Source organism: Triturus cristatus, chromosome 10, assembly GCF_964204655.1.
Source record: "Triturus cristatus chromosome 10, aTriCri1.1, whole genome shotgun sequence".
Lineage (NCBI taxonomy): Eukaryota > Metazoa > Chordata > Amphibia > Caudata > Salamandridae > Triturus > Triturus cristatus.
The window spans coordinates 895,042,504-895,060,659 of NC_140593.1; the positions used below are offsets into that span (position 1 = coordinate 895,042,504).

Here is an 18,156-nt window from a genome sequence, read left to right on the forward strand (position 1 = left end):
ACTCTAGGCGTGGGTGAACGTGTGTGGAAACATCCATGCACCATCCACGGAGCACCGCCTTGACACAAAGTAACACAAGACTGCACGTTGCACAGTTTTGTGTTACTTTGGGTTACAATCCAACACAAAGATTGTAAATCCGCAACACTTTGCCTCGGGTTTGCGTTAAAAAAAGGCATACAATCCCAATGCGAAGTCTTCGCAGGTCTGGGCGCCTTTGGCTGTGTAGATGACGTACACATTTTATATACCTCGGCTGTTTGGTAGACGTGCTAGGATGATGCAGGGTTTCTCTCTTTTGTTTGTTTTACTAGAAATCAACGCCCCCTGCTGACACAGCTGCCCACTCAAAGCTGCATCTAACTGTCTGAAAAAACTCCCTGACTTAAATTAGAGTGCCCCGTCCTGGTGGGACATCTGGCTCAGGTAGGTTAAAGTTTCCAAGTTATCTTTGTATTTTATTTAAGCCGAAAAAATAAAAAAAAATGCCTTTAGCTAAAAACAGAAACGGAGATAAACGTGCAGAATAAAAAAAGAAGAAAGTGGTGTGTAAAAAGAGAAAATGAACGGAATGAGCGAATTACCAGATTTATATTTGTTTAGAGCTCAAATAACCACACTGCGGCTTCAGAGCGCTTTGAGAATGGCGAGGGGCATCATTAAGTAGGATTAAAAAAAGTGCGAGTGAAAGACTCCAGAGAAGGGTCTGGCTTCAGAAGTGGAACTAAGATACCTTTATAAGAGGCGTGGCCTATATGATTCACTAAGGGTGTGGCTTAACACACTGCATCGTTGTCGGCTTAGTACATTTCGGAAAAGATACTTATTTCTCCGACACGATAACACAAAAGAACAGATTTCAAGGGGTCATATATAACGTTTTATTTAACATGGCTGTCGAAAGTCACGCAACAGATTTTAAAACCAGACATTACGAATATTGCAGTTATCAGCCATCCATTCCAGTGTTCACACATGAAACTATCTGGCGACCTTTCCAGCTCGTGAAGAGACACAGAGGGGGGGGGGGGGGCAAGGTGGAGACATTCAGGCTGGCAAATGGTGTCAGCGGCCGCTACTGACCGTGGTAGGGTATGTGCGTGTGTGAAAGTAATCGCGATCGCGATTACATCAAAGCGGCCGTGCGGCCCGCGAAAGTGAAAGCAAACGAGTGCTTTCAGGCCTCCAAATGGTGCACGCGCCCGGCCGACGCAGATGCACTGTATTTGGAGGCCTGAAAAGCCACTGTTTGCACTTCCAAAACTCGCTTACTATAAGTCTCGCCAGAGCAGCGCTAAAGCGCTGTCTCAGGCGAGACCTAAAAACTGCTCACGATTTTATCTCTATTCTAGAGCCATTGGCGGTTAACAAGTTGAGACTTATTGTGATTGAACCATTGAGCAGCACAAGTTGGCCTGGTGTCAAAATTCTGGATCTTCCTCAGCTGCAATGCCAGACTATATTAATACTGTGAGCTACAGTTTAAGTGCCTGTGTCTTTAATATCTTTATGCCCAATAAAACAGATTTACAACTAAAACTCTAAGATACAATAAAATATGATACTTAAGACTCTGCAAATAGTATTAAGTAATAAACAAATAATTTCCTAGAAACTGAAGGACTTTTTTGCAGCATTTATTCAATAGATGGTATGTATTATCCAAAAAATGAAATGTAGTATGGTCAGTTTGAGGATTTGCCACCAAAATAAAAGTTTAAAAAAAATATAGTAGCACAAATGAAGATATTTTTTGGTAATAAGTCAGGTTTTTTTTTTAAAGCAGTCAGTACACATTGGTGCTCTTAGATCACAGGAATTGCGACATCTGTTGTCCAAGTGAGTATGGACCAGAAACACCACGTTTAATTCATTCTTAAACCAATACATCCTAGCAGTTTCAATCTCGATTAGTTTCAATTGGCATAGCTACACATTTATGTAGAACAGAAGAAGCATTCAATTGGGAGAATGGTGTTGATTAAACTTAGAACCATAAGGTCACCTATATTAAGGCAAAGAGCATTATGTGTAGATGGAGAAGGCAACTTTTGGACGGAGGCAGTGGAAGGATGTTTAGTTAGGAGGCTGCCTAGAGAAGGAATTTTCTTCAAGATTTATGCGTTGTGCTTTCTACTAATGGGTTCTGAATGGGCAGCGTATAACCACAGCAAAAACTTTTCAAGTGAGTAAAGATTGCACCTACCAAGTATTACACAAGCCAGAGAGACACCCTTAAATGTCAAAAGGGACAGGGTAGATATGACGCTATACAAACAGATTCCCTTTGTGCTACAACTTCATTGGGGTACGAGAATGCTATTGAAAGGATTTGAAGGTGCACTAATTACTCAAACCCTGTCAGATAATACACTTTTTGATATGTGTTTTAACATGTTTTTATATGTGTTTTAATTATGTATTGTTTAAATTGAGATACAAAAATAAGGTATTTTGCGGAGAATAAGCTGTTTGTATTCTGCCTTAAATTAGGAGAATTTGTGTTCATATGCAGATTTTTTTTTTATGTACTAAACTTGCCAGCACTAAAAAATCGAATATCGTTTTTTTCACATTGAGTAAGATGTGCGTTTGTTTTGTATAATTCTTGGATACAACCTCTTTCAGGGTTTATACGAATGAATGGTGCACCTTCAAAGCATTTTCATACCCAAATTAAGTTGTAGGACAAAAGGGAATCTGTTCCTATAGTTTCCAAGTGTTAAACTTTCATGTGTTAAAGATGGGAAGAGACAGGTGTGCCCCTGAACATTTTAGGTGGTAAGAGGATTGTCTCTTTGTAATCTGTGCTATTCAAATCCAAAAAAGTGCTCAGTGAAACAACCCTTTACAGTACACCTTTGAAGACCTTATAAGGAGATTGGAGCTCTAGATGAGGGTTAGTGACTAATCGTAAACCTTAGGCTATAGCAAAGTTGTGCTCCACTGCTGACAAAACATTCATGCTGCAGCTGAGTTTTCACACTGATTGAAATACAACTGGACTGCTTTTCTTTGGTGGTACTATTATTTTCCTTCACATGTATAAGAATTTACATTTTTAGAAGCTGGAGAAGGTGACTGCAGTTCTTATTAACTGTAGATTAATTTACAATTTCACAACGGCATAGATAGAAAAGGCAGGCATGATCAAGTTTTTTTTTTTTTTTTTAAAGCCAGAAATATATATTGAGGAATCAAAACGCAAAACCCAGTCAGTTAAAGCATGTAGGAACCAAGTACTACCCTTTAAAAGTGTCAATTGCTTATGAAATCCATGAAATATTTCAGCAAAACTGCAGTTATTTATTACACACATAATTTATGCTGCTTTGCATTCTACTTACCACCATTCCGATGGTGTTCTGCTGGCCTCCAGCTGCCATCTCTATAGTTTCGTCAATCACAAGATTCATGAAGGGGTCAAAGCCTCGCAAAATGCCCTGGACATGGCGACCACCGTTTAACTTTACTGTGAGAAAAAACGATCAGTAAGAAGTGGCTCCTGTACATCTTCACCTTTTAACCAACTGAATAATATATTCAAGTTTCTTTAAATATAAAAGCACGTACAAATAAAACAAGACCGGGTGGGAGAACCTGCACCAGATTTTTACGAACAGAAATGCCTGGGAGCGGTTATGTTCAGTTTGTTGGCATTGCCACCAGCAATTTACGTACTACAATCAAGCACGGCTCTGTTAAGTGCCCATTTAAAACAGAATGCCAAGTTGATAACTGCATCATGGTTTAGACCCTAAAACTTTTGTCCAATAACACTCAACCCACTGATTATCAGTGTCTGTATGGTGTGAAAGACACTAAAGCAGCCGTTTCTTGATTTGGTTCAGGTCCCGGGGGAGGGACTAGGACATTTTTGAAATCTCCAACAATCCCATTAAAATTAAAGTACTTTTTTGTACACTTTTACTGGCTAATTAAATAACAGAAGTCACAAATTGTGTATCCGTTTCAAATATTCCTAATTCTGAACTGTTTTGCATTTTTTGGAGGTTCAAACCACTGAACTTGCTTAGGCCGGTTTTCCGGGCTTACAATAGCAGTTCAATGACTATTGAGAGATCAAAAAGAACCGTTACTGCAAAGATACCCTAAACTCACAGAACAACACGGTGTCTGAATTAAAACAGGAGCCATGTAGAAATATGCCGAGTACGAATCTACTCTTGAAATATTAAAGAGCAGTTTAGCCTGCTGCGATTTCAAATGAAAAACCCAGGTTAATAGGCAGCCACTTGTTTCCGCTTAAAAGGCTTACAAAAACGTAGGAGGAATTGTTTCGGAAACTCGTAGCATAATGAAGCTGCCAGTGAAGATATATGTAACTATATAGAGAGAGACCGCTTCCACTGTGCAAATAACTAATCAAAACAAAGGCAACAATCTGTAATGCACTCTGGCACCAACCCACTCTTTTTTTTTTTTGGGCAGCAGCCGAAGAATGAAACGGCATTTCACATATTTGGTACTGTCCTGGCGTAAGAGAACAGAATCGTGTCAATGCCGATAACAGCTCCTGCCGTTCAGCCGAAAGAGCGGAAGATTAATTAACGAAAAATCTAGAAAGGAAGCCAATTTGCATATGTTTAAGGATTGGCATATGTTTAAGGAAGCGAACTAAGAGCGAGTGTGTGGTTTACAACTCTGGGGAGGATGCACGGTCTTCAGGCATAATACACACCGAGTTATTCGGGATGATAATACTTACATGACAGCTTCTTGTCCATGAACCTAAACAAATAAGAAATACAAAAATTAATACGTTAAATGCATTTTAAACCACAAGTCACCCTAAAGACCAATTAGACAACACTTGATTTCGCTCGTGAGCATAACTTTACTAGCCTCGTTGCTTTTCGCACGGGGCCACAGCCCCTTCCCCCAATGGTTCGACGGATTTGTGCCTCTAGCGCTCGATTGTCTCGGCTATCTAACACTCATGCCGCTTCTTCCCTATGTATAAGACATGCCTGGCCCTACGCTCCCTTGTATCCCTGGAGCTCATATCCGCCGGCTACTCCTGTGTACTCGGATTCTCCCACCCATTTCACCGAGGAACATACTTCTTGAGCTCAGGCGGGTGTGCTTTGCTCATGTTGGCGCCTGATCTCCAGAAAAGCCAAGAGAAAGACCAAATCCTCCACAGCACGCGAGTCAGAGCGTTTGACGTCAGCCCGTAAAAGCAACATCCTATCAGCGCAAGATTACACGAACGAGGGACTGTTACGCGTTAACGTCACTCCGGATAACTGGATACTGTAAGAGACAAGCCCGGCGGAGCGTGGCGCGCGCGCGCTTGGGGGCGGGGGAGCGGACCCTTTGAAGTGCTCCCAAAAGGCGGATTGCATGGCGGCACGATGCGCGTGATTGTGCGCGTGCTAGCCATGCAATCCGCTTTTTGGGAGCACTTTTCAAACGCGCTCTCTATAGTCTCGCTTTACGATCGCTTACGCGATAGCAAGGCGAGACCTAAAAACCGGTCCTTAACCATGGCCTTATCTTGCACAGATATTTTAGAAGGGTTAGTAAAAAGGTCTGCACATCCTATTCCCGCGAGGGTCTCCTTCACGTACTTTAGCCATGGGATATTAAGCCCCCGGTCACAGGCGAGGCAGTCTGCTATGACCTGCCTACTGAATGTCGCCTCTGTGTTTGCCCAAATTTTAGCCCAGCAGACTAGGGGTTTAACTCCCAACCTGTCCCTAATGTAACAAACTCCAAGTTCTTCATGGACAATATGGGATGGCGTACTCTGAGGCATTTTGAGCAAACGCCGAAGATCCTTATTTTCCTCTATTTGTAGTTGCTTCGCGTCAATAAAACCCCATACCTCACTTCCATAGAGGACTTTGGTGCAACAAATGGAGCTATATAATCTCAAAATTTATTCAGGTGACCATCGACCTAACTTTTGAGCAAAATTCATGATCGACCTAGGGCAACTAGCTAGAGTACGACATATCTCCTCAAGTAATGTTTTTTAATTCAGACGGCCGTCAAATAAAATCCCCAAATACGAAAAAGAGTGCACCTTTCCCAGGCAATGTGAACCAATAGTATAATTGTACAATTTGCTTGGTTTTTTGCCCACTTCCATGATATATGATTTTGACAGATTGGGGGACAAATCTAAGTTCTCCATAAAAGAAACAAAGCCGTCTATCAAAATCTGCAGCCCTTTGGGGGTGCGGGCAAGGAGAACCGCGTCATCCACGTAAAGCAGGACGGGAATCCCTCGAAAGCCAATCCTTGGTGTATCAACCTTTAAAGTGCTTAGTGCCTGATCCAGTCTATTTATATACAATGTAAACAAAAATGGGGCCAAATGATTGTAGAGCCCATAAAAATATTCACGCCATTCCCCCGGCAAGATATTGTTAGCTAACCTGGGTTTATTTGCCTCTTGGAAACAAGGATTGTTTATAACTTTCCAAAAGGCAGTTGTGTCCTTTAACTCCATTGCCTCCCTCAGATCCTCCCAGGCTTGCTGCTATAATTTTGTTTTACGGCCTTTAACGGCTAACTTATAGTTTGTCCTACAAAGGGTCACCCTACCCTTATCTCTTGGGGAAAATTTTAGGGCGACTTTCAGCTCTCTCAAAGCACGAGAACATTGTTGGTCAAACCACCTTGGGGCGTCCGATCTAGCTCTGTGTGATGTAGTTCTGAGCAGACCATCAATTAATTGAGCGAAACCCTTAAACGCCCTGACTAGTTGATCCCCTCCACATTCAGGTCTAGACAGTTTGCAATCACCTGTTCACCGTCTTTCAATAGTGCTCTATAAAAAGCTTCACCATTGGCCTGTGACCATCTCGGCCTCCTACCTTGATCTGCGGCACATACCACCCCCCCATCCACACACACTAGACGGTTTCTTACAAAGGTTTAACTCAACAAGGAAGACAACAAGCGGTTCATGATCACTAAAAATACTCAAACAAATTCTAAAACCCGACACCCAGTTTTTTAGTGCTACGGAAACAAAAATGAAATCAATAAATAAAACACATTCTCTGCCTTTAAATGTGGGGTGGATCGTTTTGTCCTTTCCAACTTCAACCAGATCCATGGTATGTGTGAGGGCGTGCGTATTTAATAGCTTACATAGTACCGTTCCCTCCTTGGTGTGTTCCATATGCGGGCCCTCTTCCAGTGTACAAGATGACCAATCCCCACAATTAACTTTCAAATTTGGACACAGGTGGCAATTTAAGTCGCCAGCTAAGACCAAATGGGGCGCCCGCACCCCTCGCTCCTGTATGTGAGTGAGCCTACTATCCAGCTCATCCATACTTACAGTACCCTGACCCAGTGGTGTCACATTATAAAAATTTATGAAGATTAACTTGTGACCCTTGTTCTAAAACCTAAGCCCCTGCATAATATCTGAGTCCCAATCCAAGTCAATCCATCTGCCCTGTATCCTGAGATCAACATACATGACCAACCCTCCCCTTGCTCTCCCTGATATTGCCTTGCAGGCCGGTACAAAGTAGATTTTATAACCCTCTAGATGAAGGGTACTATTCTCTACTTCCCATGTTTCCTGTAAACAGATAATTTGAAATGTCCTTATATAAAATACCCAATCTTCATTCTTGAATTTGGCAGATAAACCAGCTATGTTCCAGGAAACTATTTTAAATTCACTCTCATTTTGTCTATCTGAGCTAGCCAATATCAGGTGGGTTTGGGGCCTGTGGACTTCCATATTTGGGTCGTTAAGCTCTTGCGTTCGAGCTACTAGATAGTCTGAGGTAGTTGGACTTACTACTCCCCCAATTATGCTCGCCACTTCTGTCCCTCCTGAATCTATAGCAGTGACTTCGCTTACATAGGCATAGACACCCGTAACTGCCCCAGGCAAGCCCAGTTAGTCGATATCGTTTAAATCTCTAGCATTACTGAGGGGGCATAAGAGTTGTATGTCGGGACAATAAGACCTCCTCCATGCGCTCCCACCAAATGCCCCGTGTTCATGCTGATTATTCGGGTTCATCATGTGTCTATAAAAGAAGCCCAGTGGGAGCATTTTGATACTTGAGCCCCCCTCATCTTGATAGAGCCCCTTACTCTGCGTGAGCAACTTACGCGCGAGCTCGGGGTGCCTTAAATTCACAATCACACAGTCCCCTGGGAAAGCTTTCCTAGTGCTGCCAATCCAAGACACCCTTCTGGCCATCAGAATGTGCCTATGGTCAATAATATTGAACCCTACGTTCCTACACATCCAGTGTGCTGCCTTATTAATCAACTATAAGGTGGATTCTTCTCTATCACTCGTACATGCCGGGACGCCCGTCAAAACCACAGTGTATGGGCATGAGGCAGGGGGTAGATCTAAAACCGGCAGATCTGTGGAACCCCGGGCACTTTGAGTTGACAACTCCCTAGAGTGTTGATGTGTAGTGGCTCTACCCACTATTTTAGTAGGGGCTGCTTGTTGTACTAAGATGTTACCTGCGGTCCCCGCCCTCAGGTCCCTATGTCCCCTAGTAGTGATACTTGTACTGTTTCTATTTCCTCCCGGGGTAACTGGATATGGCCCTCTACTCCCCCCATCCTGTGAGCCCGTGAGCTGTTCGTTGGCTCCGTTCCCCCCCCCTCTCCCGCTGCTATAGCGGGTGCGACTAGTGATTTGGGAACTTCCAATTCCCCACGAGGGCTAGATACACTCCGGCTAGCCTCATTGACGGGTGGACTAATCTGGGCCAAAAGTAACGTAAATTTTTCCTCTATTGACCTTAATTTGCCTAGTAGGGGCCCCAAAAGAACAGGTATCAACGTTTCCACTCTTTTCCAGTACTCAAGATCAACCCCCAGCTCTGCACCAGCACCTTCGCCACTATAGGGCGTTTGATTAGCTACAAAACCTACTGTATCAGGGGGCCTAGTTACTTGGGTCTCTGGTCTGGGCTTTTGTTTCTGTTTTAATTTAGAAGACTCCCCACCCCTGGTTCGCTTTGCTGGCGGTTCATCGCTATTTAAGAGCTTCGTGGTGTTAACAGATTTGGGGGCCCTTTTCGAACGTGTAATAACCTCCCCGCCTAAACTTGATGTGGTTACATTACTTGTGGTCAATGGAATCAGCGTTGTAGCCCCAGCCCCCTGCCCTCTCGAGCCTCGATCAGTATCCCTTACAACGTTCTGAAGAGGGCTACTACAGACAATCTGTGCCCCTGTAGGTTCTTGCAACGGGGGTGATAACAGGGGTGGCGAGACGATGGAGATGGCTCTTTCCCTGTTGTTGTTACTACCAGGTGTGGCAGAACACGAATAGTCCACGTCTTTAGAAGATTTAGTCATATCTAAACCGCCCATAGATGAGCGTTTTTGAGCCACAATGGTGTCCAGGGAAAGTCTTTTATCCGTAAGCTGAATCTGATGAACCAACAGTGATTCCACTATGATCAAAAAAGCATCCAGAGTTCCCATAACCCCACCGCCTACCAAAGAACCCGTGGCCTTGCGCTTACTCATTCTGCGCTCAGTTTACACTTAAACACGGAAGTGCCAGTAAACAGTACCTTATTTGTCTGCCCTGAGTCCATCTCCGTGATTACCGTGATTACCTTGGCGCCAAGATGTAAGGGGGGTGGCCCAGCCCTGCCACGTCCTGTTGCGGACAGGTGCAGACGGGCCCGCCCTTGGCACGGGCTTTGCCCGGGCACGGCCCGGGCACGCCCGCGCGTGTCACGCGGGAGCCCACGATGGCTTTTGAAGCGCTTCCTGGCACTTCAGAATGACGAGGGTGTTGCCAACAGCGGTGCGCCAGAAGGGGGAAGCTGGGACCTGAAGTCCACCTGCAGCGTGTGAGCTGGTAACCGCCCAGAGCAAACATTGCTGTCCCCCTCGGACCGATCAGCAACAGGTAAGGATTCAATTAGCGGCAGCAGAGCAAACAGCGGGACATCATGATGGCTGTCACAGCTTCGCGCTGTGGCACCCCCTTACCAAAAAACATTTCCAGCAAAATACTTCTACCTACTATGTGCGCATAATATTCAGTCTGCTCGTCTTCCCGCAGTGGGGGATAGAGTAATACCAAATTTGGACCACAGACCAGAATTAGTCATGGCAGCACATGAGGGTTTAGCATCTGCTCACGCAGGGTTGGTGACTAAAGTTTCACTATTGCAGCAACGCTACAGGTGGCCAGGTCTATATAAACAGACTAAAGACTATGGGCCACATGTATCATTATCACAAGTAGAGATTACCTAATTGCGATTTTCTCCGAATCGCAATCAGGTAATCGCGAATCCTTATGTATGAAACAGTTTTCACTATTTCACTAGCAATTCTTATTGGGTCGCAAATAGACCTACCTCATGAATATTAATGAGGTAGGTTGCAATTTGCGAGCCATTAGGAATGTACGCCATCACAGGGATGGTGGCCTGCTGAGGTCAGCAGACCACCATGTCTATGATTACTTTTAAATAAAGCAGTCTTTTTTTTTAATGCAGCCCATTTTCCTTAAAGGAAAACGGGATGCATTTAAAAAGAAAAAATGAAACTTTACAGTTTCGTTTCTTAAGAGTAGGCAGTGGTCTGTGGGACCACTGCCTGCTCTTAAAAATGTTTTTACAATCATTCACAAATTAGGGACCCCTTCCCTTTTGCGAATGGGTTACCACCTACTTGAAGTAGGTGGTAATATGAGAATGTTTTGCGACCGCATTCACGGTCACAAAACATTCATGCATACCATTAGGATTCGGTATTTGGAAGGGACACCCTAAACACGCCCCTTCCAAATACCGAATCGCAAACCCATTTTGCGATTAATCGCAAATTAGGGTTTGGTGCATTTAAAAAGCATTTTTTGCGTTCGCAAACGGCCCGATTCTGCAAATCGGGCCATTTGCGAAGGCAATAATGCTTGATGTATGTGCCCCTTAGTCCTTAAATGTGACATTTGTCAAAAAATAAAAGTTTCCACCATAGCACGTCCACCACAACACCTCTTTTAATTTCAAACAATCGTATGGCCTGCATTTATTTGGACAATTGATGGCCACTACACACTGAGGGCTCTTTCAAATACATTCTGATAGCAGCGGATTCCTGTTCTCGATTCCATTTGGTACGGCCAGTCTTCATCGGCAGATATGCAGTAGCCACATTCCATTCAGACCAGGGCCCAGCATTGACCTCTAAGGCTTACCGGAATACCAATGGGAACTTTGGGTGTGACTGTTCACTACTCCTCACCCCATCATGCTGAGGGAAATGCGATAGTGGAAGGGAAAAACCATGACTTAAAGCAGTCTTTAACAGCTAGAGTATTAGGTTTAGGTTGCAGTTGGGTCCACCGCATGTATGGGAAACAGAGAGCCTTAAACAATCTGCCAAGAAGATCATTGGGTGGTCGGACTTCCTATGAGGTTGTGTTTGGGATCAAGATATGTGTTCCAGACCTTGACAATCCATTTATGGTGGCAGCGGAAATGCCTTTTGATATCAGTGAACATCTGACTGTCTTACAGGAACTGAAAGGCTTCCGGGATGAGCAAAGCAATAAGCTACATAAACGTTCTACTATTGGCGAAGTGGAGGGACAACCAGCAACTCCTGGCTGGATTCTAAAGATTGGGGATCTAGTTTGAGAAAAGATTGTGGGCAAGAAGGCATTTGGCACATCTTACAGAGCGCAGGTGCCGGTCCTGGCTGTTGAAGGTACCAGAACTGTAATTTTACTGCCCCTTGCTGGTTGTAAACACAAGAGATTTGTATCTATTGATCTCATCAAAACATACCATGTGGCCAGTCCTATACAGTAGGCCTCAAGGGCTCCTGGGCAGTTACCTGCCTCCTCTCACTATCTTACAGTAAATACCACTACAAGCTTTAACCAACACTGAAATTATGGGTATAGGGAAACATTAATTGCAGAACAGCAGCTTCGGAACATAGAACGACATAGACCCGGGCATGTTCGAGACCCAAGAAAAACTAGTGGAAGCCAAAGAGAAGGTTGCAGAGCAGCTATAAAGATTGAGATGGTTTGACTTTAGAAATTATATGATCAAGGCACATGTGGAGAGGAATCGTATTGGGTCCCTGCTGGCCTGGCTGGTCAATCCTGCTAAGAGGGGCTCAGTCATTTTAGAACTCAGAGAAGAGAAAATCCCCTTAATATGTAGACAACATGATATCAAGCGAACATTTGGAGATTACTATACTTACCTGTATCAAAGCAAGGTGACGTACAGAGGAGGACATGGAGGCATTTTTAGGGCCGATAACTTTACAGACTATAATGTATGCAAAATCGGATACTTTTCCCGCTATAGTTGGGCTGCATGGCGGACCCCTGGACAATCCCCATGCAATTGCCGAAAACTTTGCACAATATTATGCTACGCTATATACCCCTCAGGAGAATGTATCCGAAATACAGATGCATCAGTTCTTGGATGCCATCCCGCCCCAGTGCTTTTCTGATGTGGCTCGCGATAGCCTGGATTGTCCGCTCACGGTAGATGAATTGGGGGTAGCATTGGCTGGCCTCAACTCGGGTGAGACACCGGGCCCTAACGGGTATCCCTGTGAATTCTATAAACGATACTCTACTAAATTAGGACCCCATCTCTTAAACACAATAGAGGAGGCAAGAGAGATTGGTTGTTTGCCACTAGATTGGCGACATGCCGAAATAGTGGTCTTCCATAAACCAGGTCGACCCCCTGATAGTCATGCCTCATATCGGCCTATCTCGTTGCTTAACCTCGAAGCCAAGATATTGGCCAAGGCTTTGGCCAATAGGTTCGTACCTTATATTACCTTGGTGGTCCACCCAGACCAGGCCGGGTTTATGCCCCAACGGGCGACACGGCATAATATACGTCATGCCCATGTTGTAGTCAATACTACCCAACGACTCAATCTCTCAGGGCCCTCTTCCTCGCGGACATGGATCGGGCATTCGATTCACTCAGCTGGACATATCTGTTTGCCCTTCTTGACCGACTGAACTTAGGCCCGCGGTTTCTATCCTATTTAAGACTCTTGTATACCAATATTACAGCCTCAGTCGATATTGCAGGATCCGTCTCGTCAACGTTCTCGTTGGGTAGGGGAACCAGACAGGAATGCCCGCTGTCGCCGTTCCTCTTTGCCCTAGCCATGGAGCCCCTGGCAGCATGGGTACGCATTGATTCGCAGGTAGCAGGCTTTGAGTGGGCGCATGGGATGTCAGATCGTATTGCTTTATACGCGAACGATGTCCTTCTCTTCCTGACCGATGTTAATAGGACAGGCCCTAGATTGCTCCGGATCATGGAGATCTTTGGTGAGACCTCTGGGCTATATATGAACCCTAGTAAGTCCACCCTTTGGGTTCTTGGCCCTCAGCTGGCCCTTGGTCCTTGGACCTCTACGATACAGACGACCACGCTTGGCATGAAATATCTGGGGGTCTTTTTGTCATCTTCTGCTGAAACTTCATGGGAACGCAACAGCCAATCGATATGGACGCGGGTGCGGGATGAATTGAAAACATGGTCTCATATGCCCTTTTCCCTACTAGGCCGCTCGGCTATCTTCAAGATGATCTCCCTGCCACGCTTATTATATCAACTACAAAATTATCCTTTTCTTATCGCTCCGTCGTAGATCCGTCAGGTTAACTCGGTGCTGGGGATATTTCTGTGGGCCGGGAAGTCTTCCAGGGTGGCTTTACGTACGTGTTTCCAGTCCACCTACTGCGGTGGCTTGGCCACCTCCGATATACTGTCCTAATATATGGCCTCACACCTGCTTGTCCTGAATGAGTAGAGGTATGGGGATTGCACAGACCCGGCCTACTTATTAGAGCGGACACTCATGGGAACCCACTCCTTGCATACCATACTCTACTCGGCACCAGTGCGTCGGGCCCTTCCCTCTAATACTATTGTGGTGCTTCAGGTTTGGAGGCAAGCCTTGCGTAAAATTGAATGGTGGGGTAGACTTACTAAGGAGACCCCATTGTGGTCAAATGGATTGCTGCCCCAACTGGCAGGCCTGGCGGGCTTCCGAGACTGGGATGCCATAGGGATTTCCACCCTTGGGGATGTGATGCAGGGTACGGCCCTTAAGTCCTTAGCGCAACTCCAACAAGACTTCATGATGTCCAAGACTCAATTTTACAAATATTTGCAGCTCCGACATGCTCTTCTCCCTAGTGTCTCTAAACTGGAGTCAATCCCAGACTTCAGCCCTATTGAAGCCAAACTGGTTATGGGGGATCTACAGGATGACAAAATCTCCAAAATGTACCAGTCCCTGGTGACTAATAGTTCCACCACATTGGATAGACTCCGGGAGTCCTGGGAGGAGGATCTGGGCCCATTGGAAAGTGAAGACTGAACAGAGGCTCTTTATTCCTCTAGAGAAGCTGCTATCGCTATGCGGCTTCGCTTAATTCCATTTAATTACCTACCTACTATACCCGTGTTCGTCTATACAGGGCCAACCTGATAGCCTCTCCGCTTTGCCTACGCTGTGGGCGCGATGACAGTACTTTCCTTCATACGGTATGGCAATGTGAGGTGATTGTGCGATTCTGGCAAACCTTCCCCAGGCTTGTACTCCTGCATGTTATGGAAAGAATTGGAGGCAATATATACAAACATCAGCTAATGTTTTTGGGTTTTACGCTGGTCAAACGCGACATTGCACGCCACTGGAAGGCAACTGCCTCGCCCCCCTTAGCAGCATGGAAGAATGGCTTGGACTTCAATATGGGCCTGGAGCTTCTGATTTTCAAGGCCAGGGGATGTCTGCGTAAGCACACAAAGATATGGAGGCGGTAGGCTGAATATAGAGGTCTTCCGCCTCACTTGGTATTGACACACACTGAAGATTGTATGTTGCAATGTAGTTCAGGAGTAGCTCTGCTTGGCCGGGGTCTTCTTTTCTCCTTTTGCTTTCGCTTTTTACTGTGAGGGATGAGCAGCAACTGGTGGGGGAGGGCATATTGACAGTGCATCAGGGGGGGTGGGGGCAGGGGGTTATTACTCTTTTTTGTTGTTATTTTATGTTGTCTTATAATTTGCATATCATAAACATCAATGCTCTTACTGTATCATATCTGTGGCAGAAGTTCTCTGGGTTACAGAGCTCTGCAGAATATTCGTTGTTTGCCACAATAAAACCTGTTTTCAAAAAAAAAATTCGGATACTTTTGGAGGAGATATTGAAATCTCAGAAGTTAGAGCTGCCACTAAAGCTATGGCCAAGAACAAGATCCCATGTACAGCTGGTCTCCAGGTGGAGTTCTATTCGACATACATGGAGGAGCTGGGGCCCCGGTTAGTGGCGCTGTAGAACTCGGCTAGAGAGGGGGTAAACTTCCTGCAACTACATGGGAGGCCCTAGTGGTGCCCCTTATAAAACCTGGCAAATTAGCCTTTGATAAGACAACGTATAGACCGTTATAAATGCTAAATATAGACTACAAGGACTTAAGTAAAATCATGGCCATGTGTTTCTTCCATATATGGTGGCCCTTGTCCACCTGGACTAGGCGGGGGTTCATTTCTGGCCGTAATACAGCCATCAATGTGCGGAGACTCCTGCGGATATTATAGCATAATTCCTATGATAGGGAGGAGGCTGCAGTTTTTGCAGTGGATATATAGAAGGCACTTAGATAGCCTGGAGTGGCCTTACCTCTACAGGGTAATATTGAGATTTGGACTGGGACAGGGGTTTGTGGCCCAGACCAAGCAGCTCAATACAGACTCGGTGGCTAGGGTGAAGAATGGGGGTATTATCTCTGACAGCTATCAAGTGAGCAGGGGTACATGCCAGGGGTGCCCTTTGTCACCCCTCCTGTTCGTCCTTAGCAACTGGAACCCTTAGCTTGTCACGCCAGAACAGGGACCCATTATAGAGGCTTGGAGGTACTAGGGAAATGTCACCACATAGCCTTATTTGCAGAAGATCTTTTGCTTTTCCTCCAGATCGTGAGAGAGGACCATACCGGAGCAAAGGATCTTCTCAGACACCTCTGGAAGGTTTCGGGCTTACTGGTCAATTGGAAGAAGTTGTGTCTGTTCCCGATGCTCGCTGGCAAGATTTGCACAGATGCAATACAATATGCGGTGTGGAAGCCCACGTGCCTCTCATATCTTAGAGTAAGGGTCCATCACGAACCATCAGATCATCTGGAGGGTAATATTGGGAAAGCCACAATGGGTTTGAAAACAAGTATGGAGTTCTGGGTTTCCTTGCTCCTCTCTGTGATAGGTAGGTTTGCCCTATTGAAAATGTTGGCGTTACCACGACAGCTGTACTTCTTCGTAGCCCTCCTGTTGTGGATCCCAGCGAGTATGTTTCGAGACTTGAGATTGTTAACAATTGGTTTAATTTGGGGACTTAGCAGACGAAGAGTGGCACTATCCACGATGCAGAGACCTACAACAGCGAGCTGGCTATCCCTCCCGGATTTCGAAAGTTACTATCAGGCAGCCCAGCTCCAGTGGCTCACACAATGAGTAGCAGGCAGAAGTTGATGGACGGGAAACATGGGCCCCTATATACCGGATCTACGACACTTGGCACAATTAATATTATGAATATCTTCCACAAAGTCGAATGGTAGTTCGGAGTTTCAGGTGCTTCACAGGAGCTGGATTCGGTGCTTCAAGAGATCTAAAACTAAGCGACCTTATGCTCCGGAGATTCCGCTGAAGTTTCTTATCGAACTCCCGCATGAAGGCAACTGGAGTGGACTGAGGGAATGGGCACCAGCTGGCATGTCTACAATAGGAACTTTATATGAAGATGGTACATTGCCAATAATCAAAAGAGGGGGGGAATGGAACACTCTTTTGATTATGTGTACTGATGTATGGAAGCCGAATGGACCATAGCTTCTCCTTCCCTCCATCCTGATTAAATCGATGGTACATTGCCACCATTCGAAGAGCTGAGAGAGAGATATGGGCTCCCACAAGGGCACTTTCTATTACACAGGACACTTATGGCTGCCATCCAGAAACACTGGAGTTCTGGACTCTCAGAGACCTCGTTGCTGGAGGGATGTCAGTATGTAGTGTCATCCGTGGGTACACACAAGGCAATCACTTGTTTGTATCGGCTGCTCCAAAACGAAGTGCTGACTCCACTAGACAACTTACGAGCACATTGGGAGGAAGACTTGGGAACCCCCGCAGAGATAAGGCTTAGGAAGGACTCCTATACCACGCTCCTAAAGCTTCCAGAAATGCCCGATTTAAGCTGATTAATTTCTATGTGCTTCATAGGGGACATCTAGGCTTTCCTGTTTTCAGTTTCTATTTTTGGTGAGTTCTGGTGGGATTTTTTCAGTGTTTTCCAGTGATTTCAATACCTTCAAAAAACAGTGGTTATCAGTGGTTACACATTTTCGCACCATTAAAAACAACAGAAACAGTGTTTTTCCGATGTTTATGGAACGGTTCTGCACGGATAGTGCATGGTATTTAGACAGTGTACATACAGTGTATATGAGGGCCAAATACATTTTTACAAATCAAACTTATTGTACTACACCATATAATACTTCTTTAGTGAGTCTTTGGTCATGCGCGCTCACCCCTTTCTTCCGAGGTAAACTTTTATCTGTGAAAATGCCATCTCAACAAACAAGGACAGCAGCAATCCGTGTCCAGATCCTGGCTGAGCTCAGACCAGGGCACATGGGATGGGTAGGGGTTCACCCACAGCAAAGGCAAGGAGAGGTCCTTTGTGTGCCCAATAAGGCTGCCATACTCTAGCGATGGCTGTTCTGCATATTTTGCCAAATTTATTTGTTCCTGAATTCTCAATTCACCTCTTGATTGCAGTAATATTATTACTGCATGAGGGTCCTACCCTGTAGAGTAGGACCTCAGTAGGGTCCGCTTGCAGCAGGCACCTCTACCAACCCTTCCCCTCCTGCAGTGATACACAACAGAGTAGCTACTCACTCGACCAAACAGCAAGGAGCTTGAGGCCTCTAAAAGAGCTAGGAGACTTCTATAGCAGTTCTACAACTCAATGCAATGCAGGTGAGGGGCTGATTAACAGGCTTGGAGGTCACTATTTACGACAGCCTGGGTCTCTCAAGTTCTATGCGTCCAGCACCCAGAGGAAGCGCAGAGGTTCTGGGTGCCAGGG

At 45.3% G+C, this 18,156-nt stretch overlaps 1 protein-coding gene across 8 annotated transcripts in view; it reads right to left on the reverse strand.

The window, feature by feature from the left end:
- The window catches only part of LOC146796197 (small nuclear ribonucleoprotein G-like), a 195,217-nt gene extending 190,011 nt beyond the window's left edge, over positions 1 to 5,206 (reverse strand). For all 8 annotated transcript variants that reach the window (XR_014969574.1, XR_014969575.1, XM_085628638.1 and 5 more), the window contains exons 1-3: positions 5,085 to 5,206; positions 4,730 to 4,752; positions 3,348 to 3,472 (exon numbers count right to left, since the gene is read on the reverse strand). Coding sequence is in view for 6 of the 8 variants with exons in the window: in XM_085628638.1 (XP_085484764.1) it covers positions 3,348 to 3,472; positions 4,730 to 4,752; positions 5,085 to 5,116 (180 nt within the window). In the remaining 2 variants the exon portion in view is untranslated. The remainder of the gene's footprint in view (positions 1 to 3,347; positions 3,473 to 4,729; positions 4,753 to 5,084) is intronic.
- Positions 5,207 to 18,156: the final 12,950 nt, after the last annotated feature.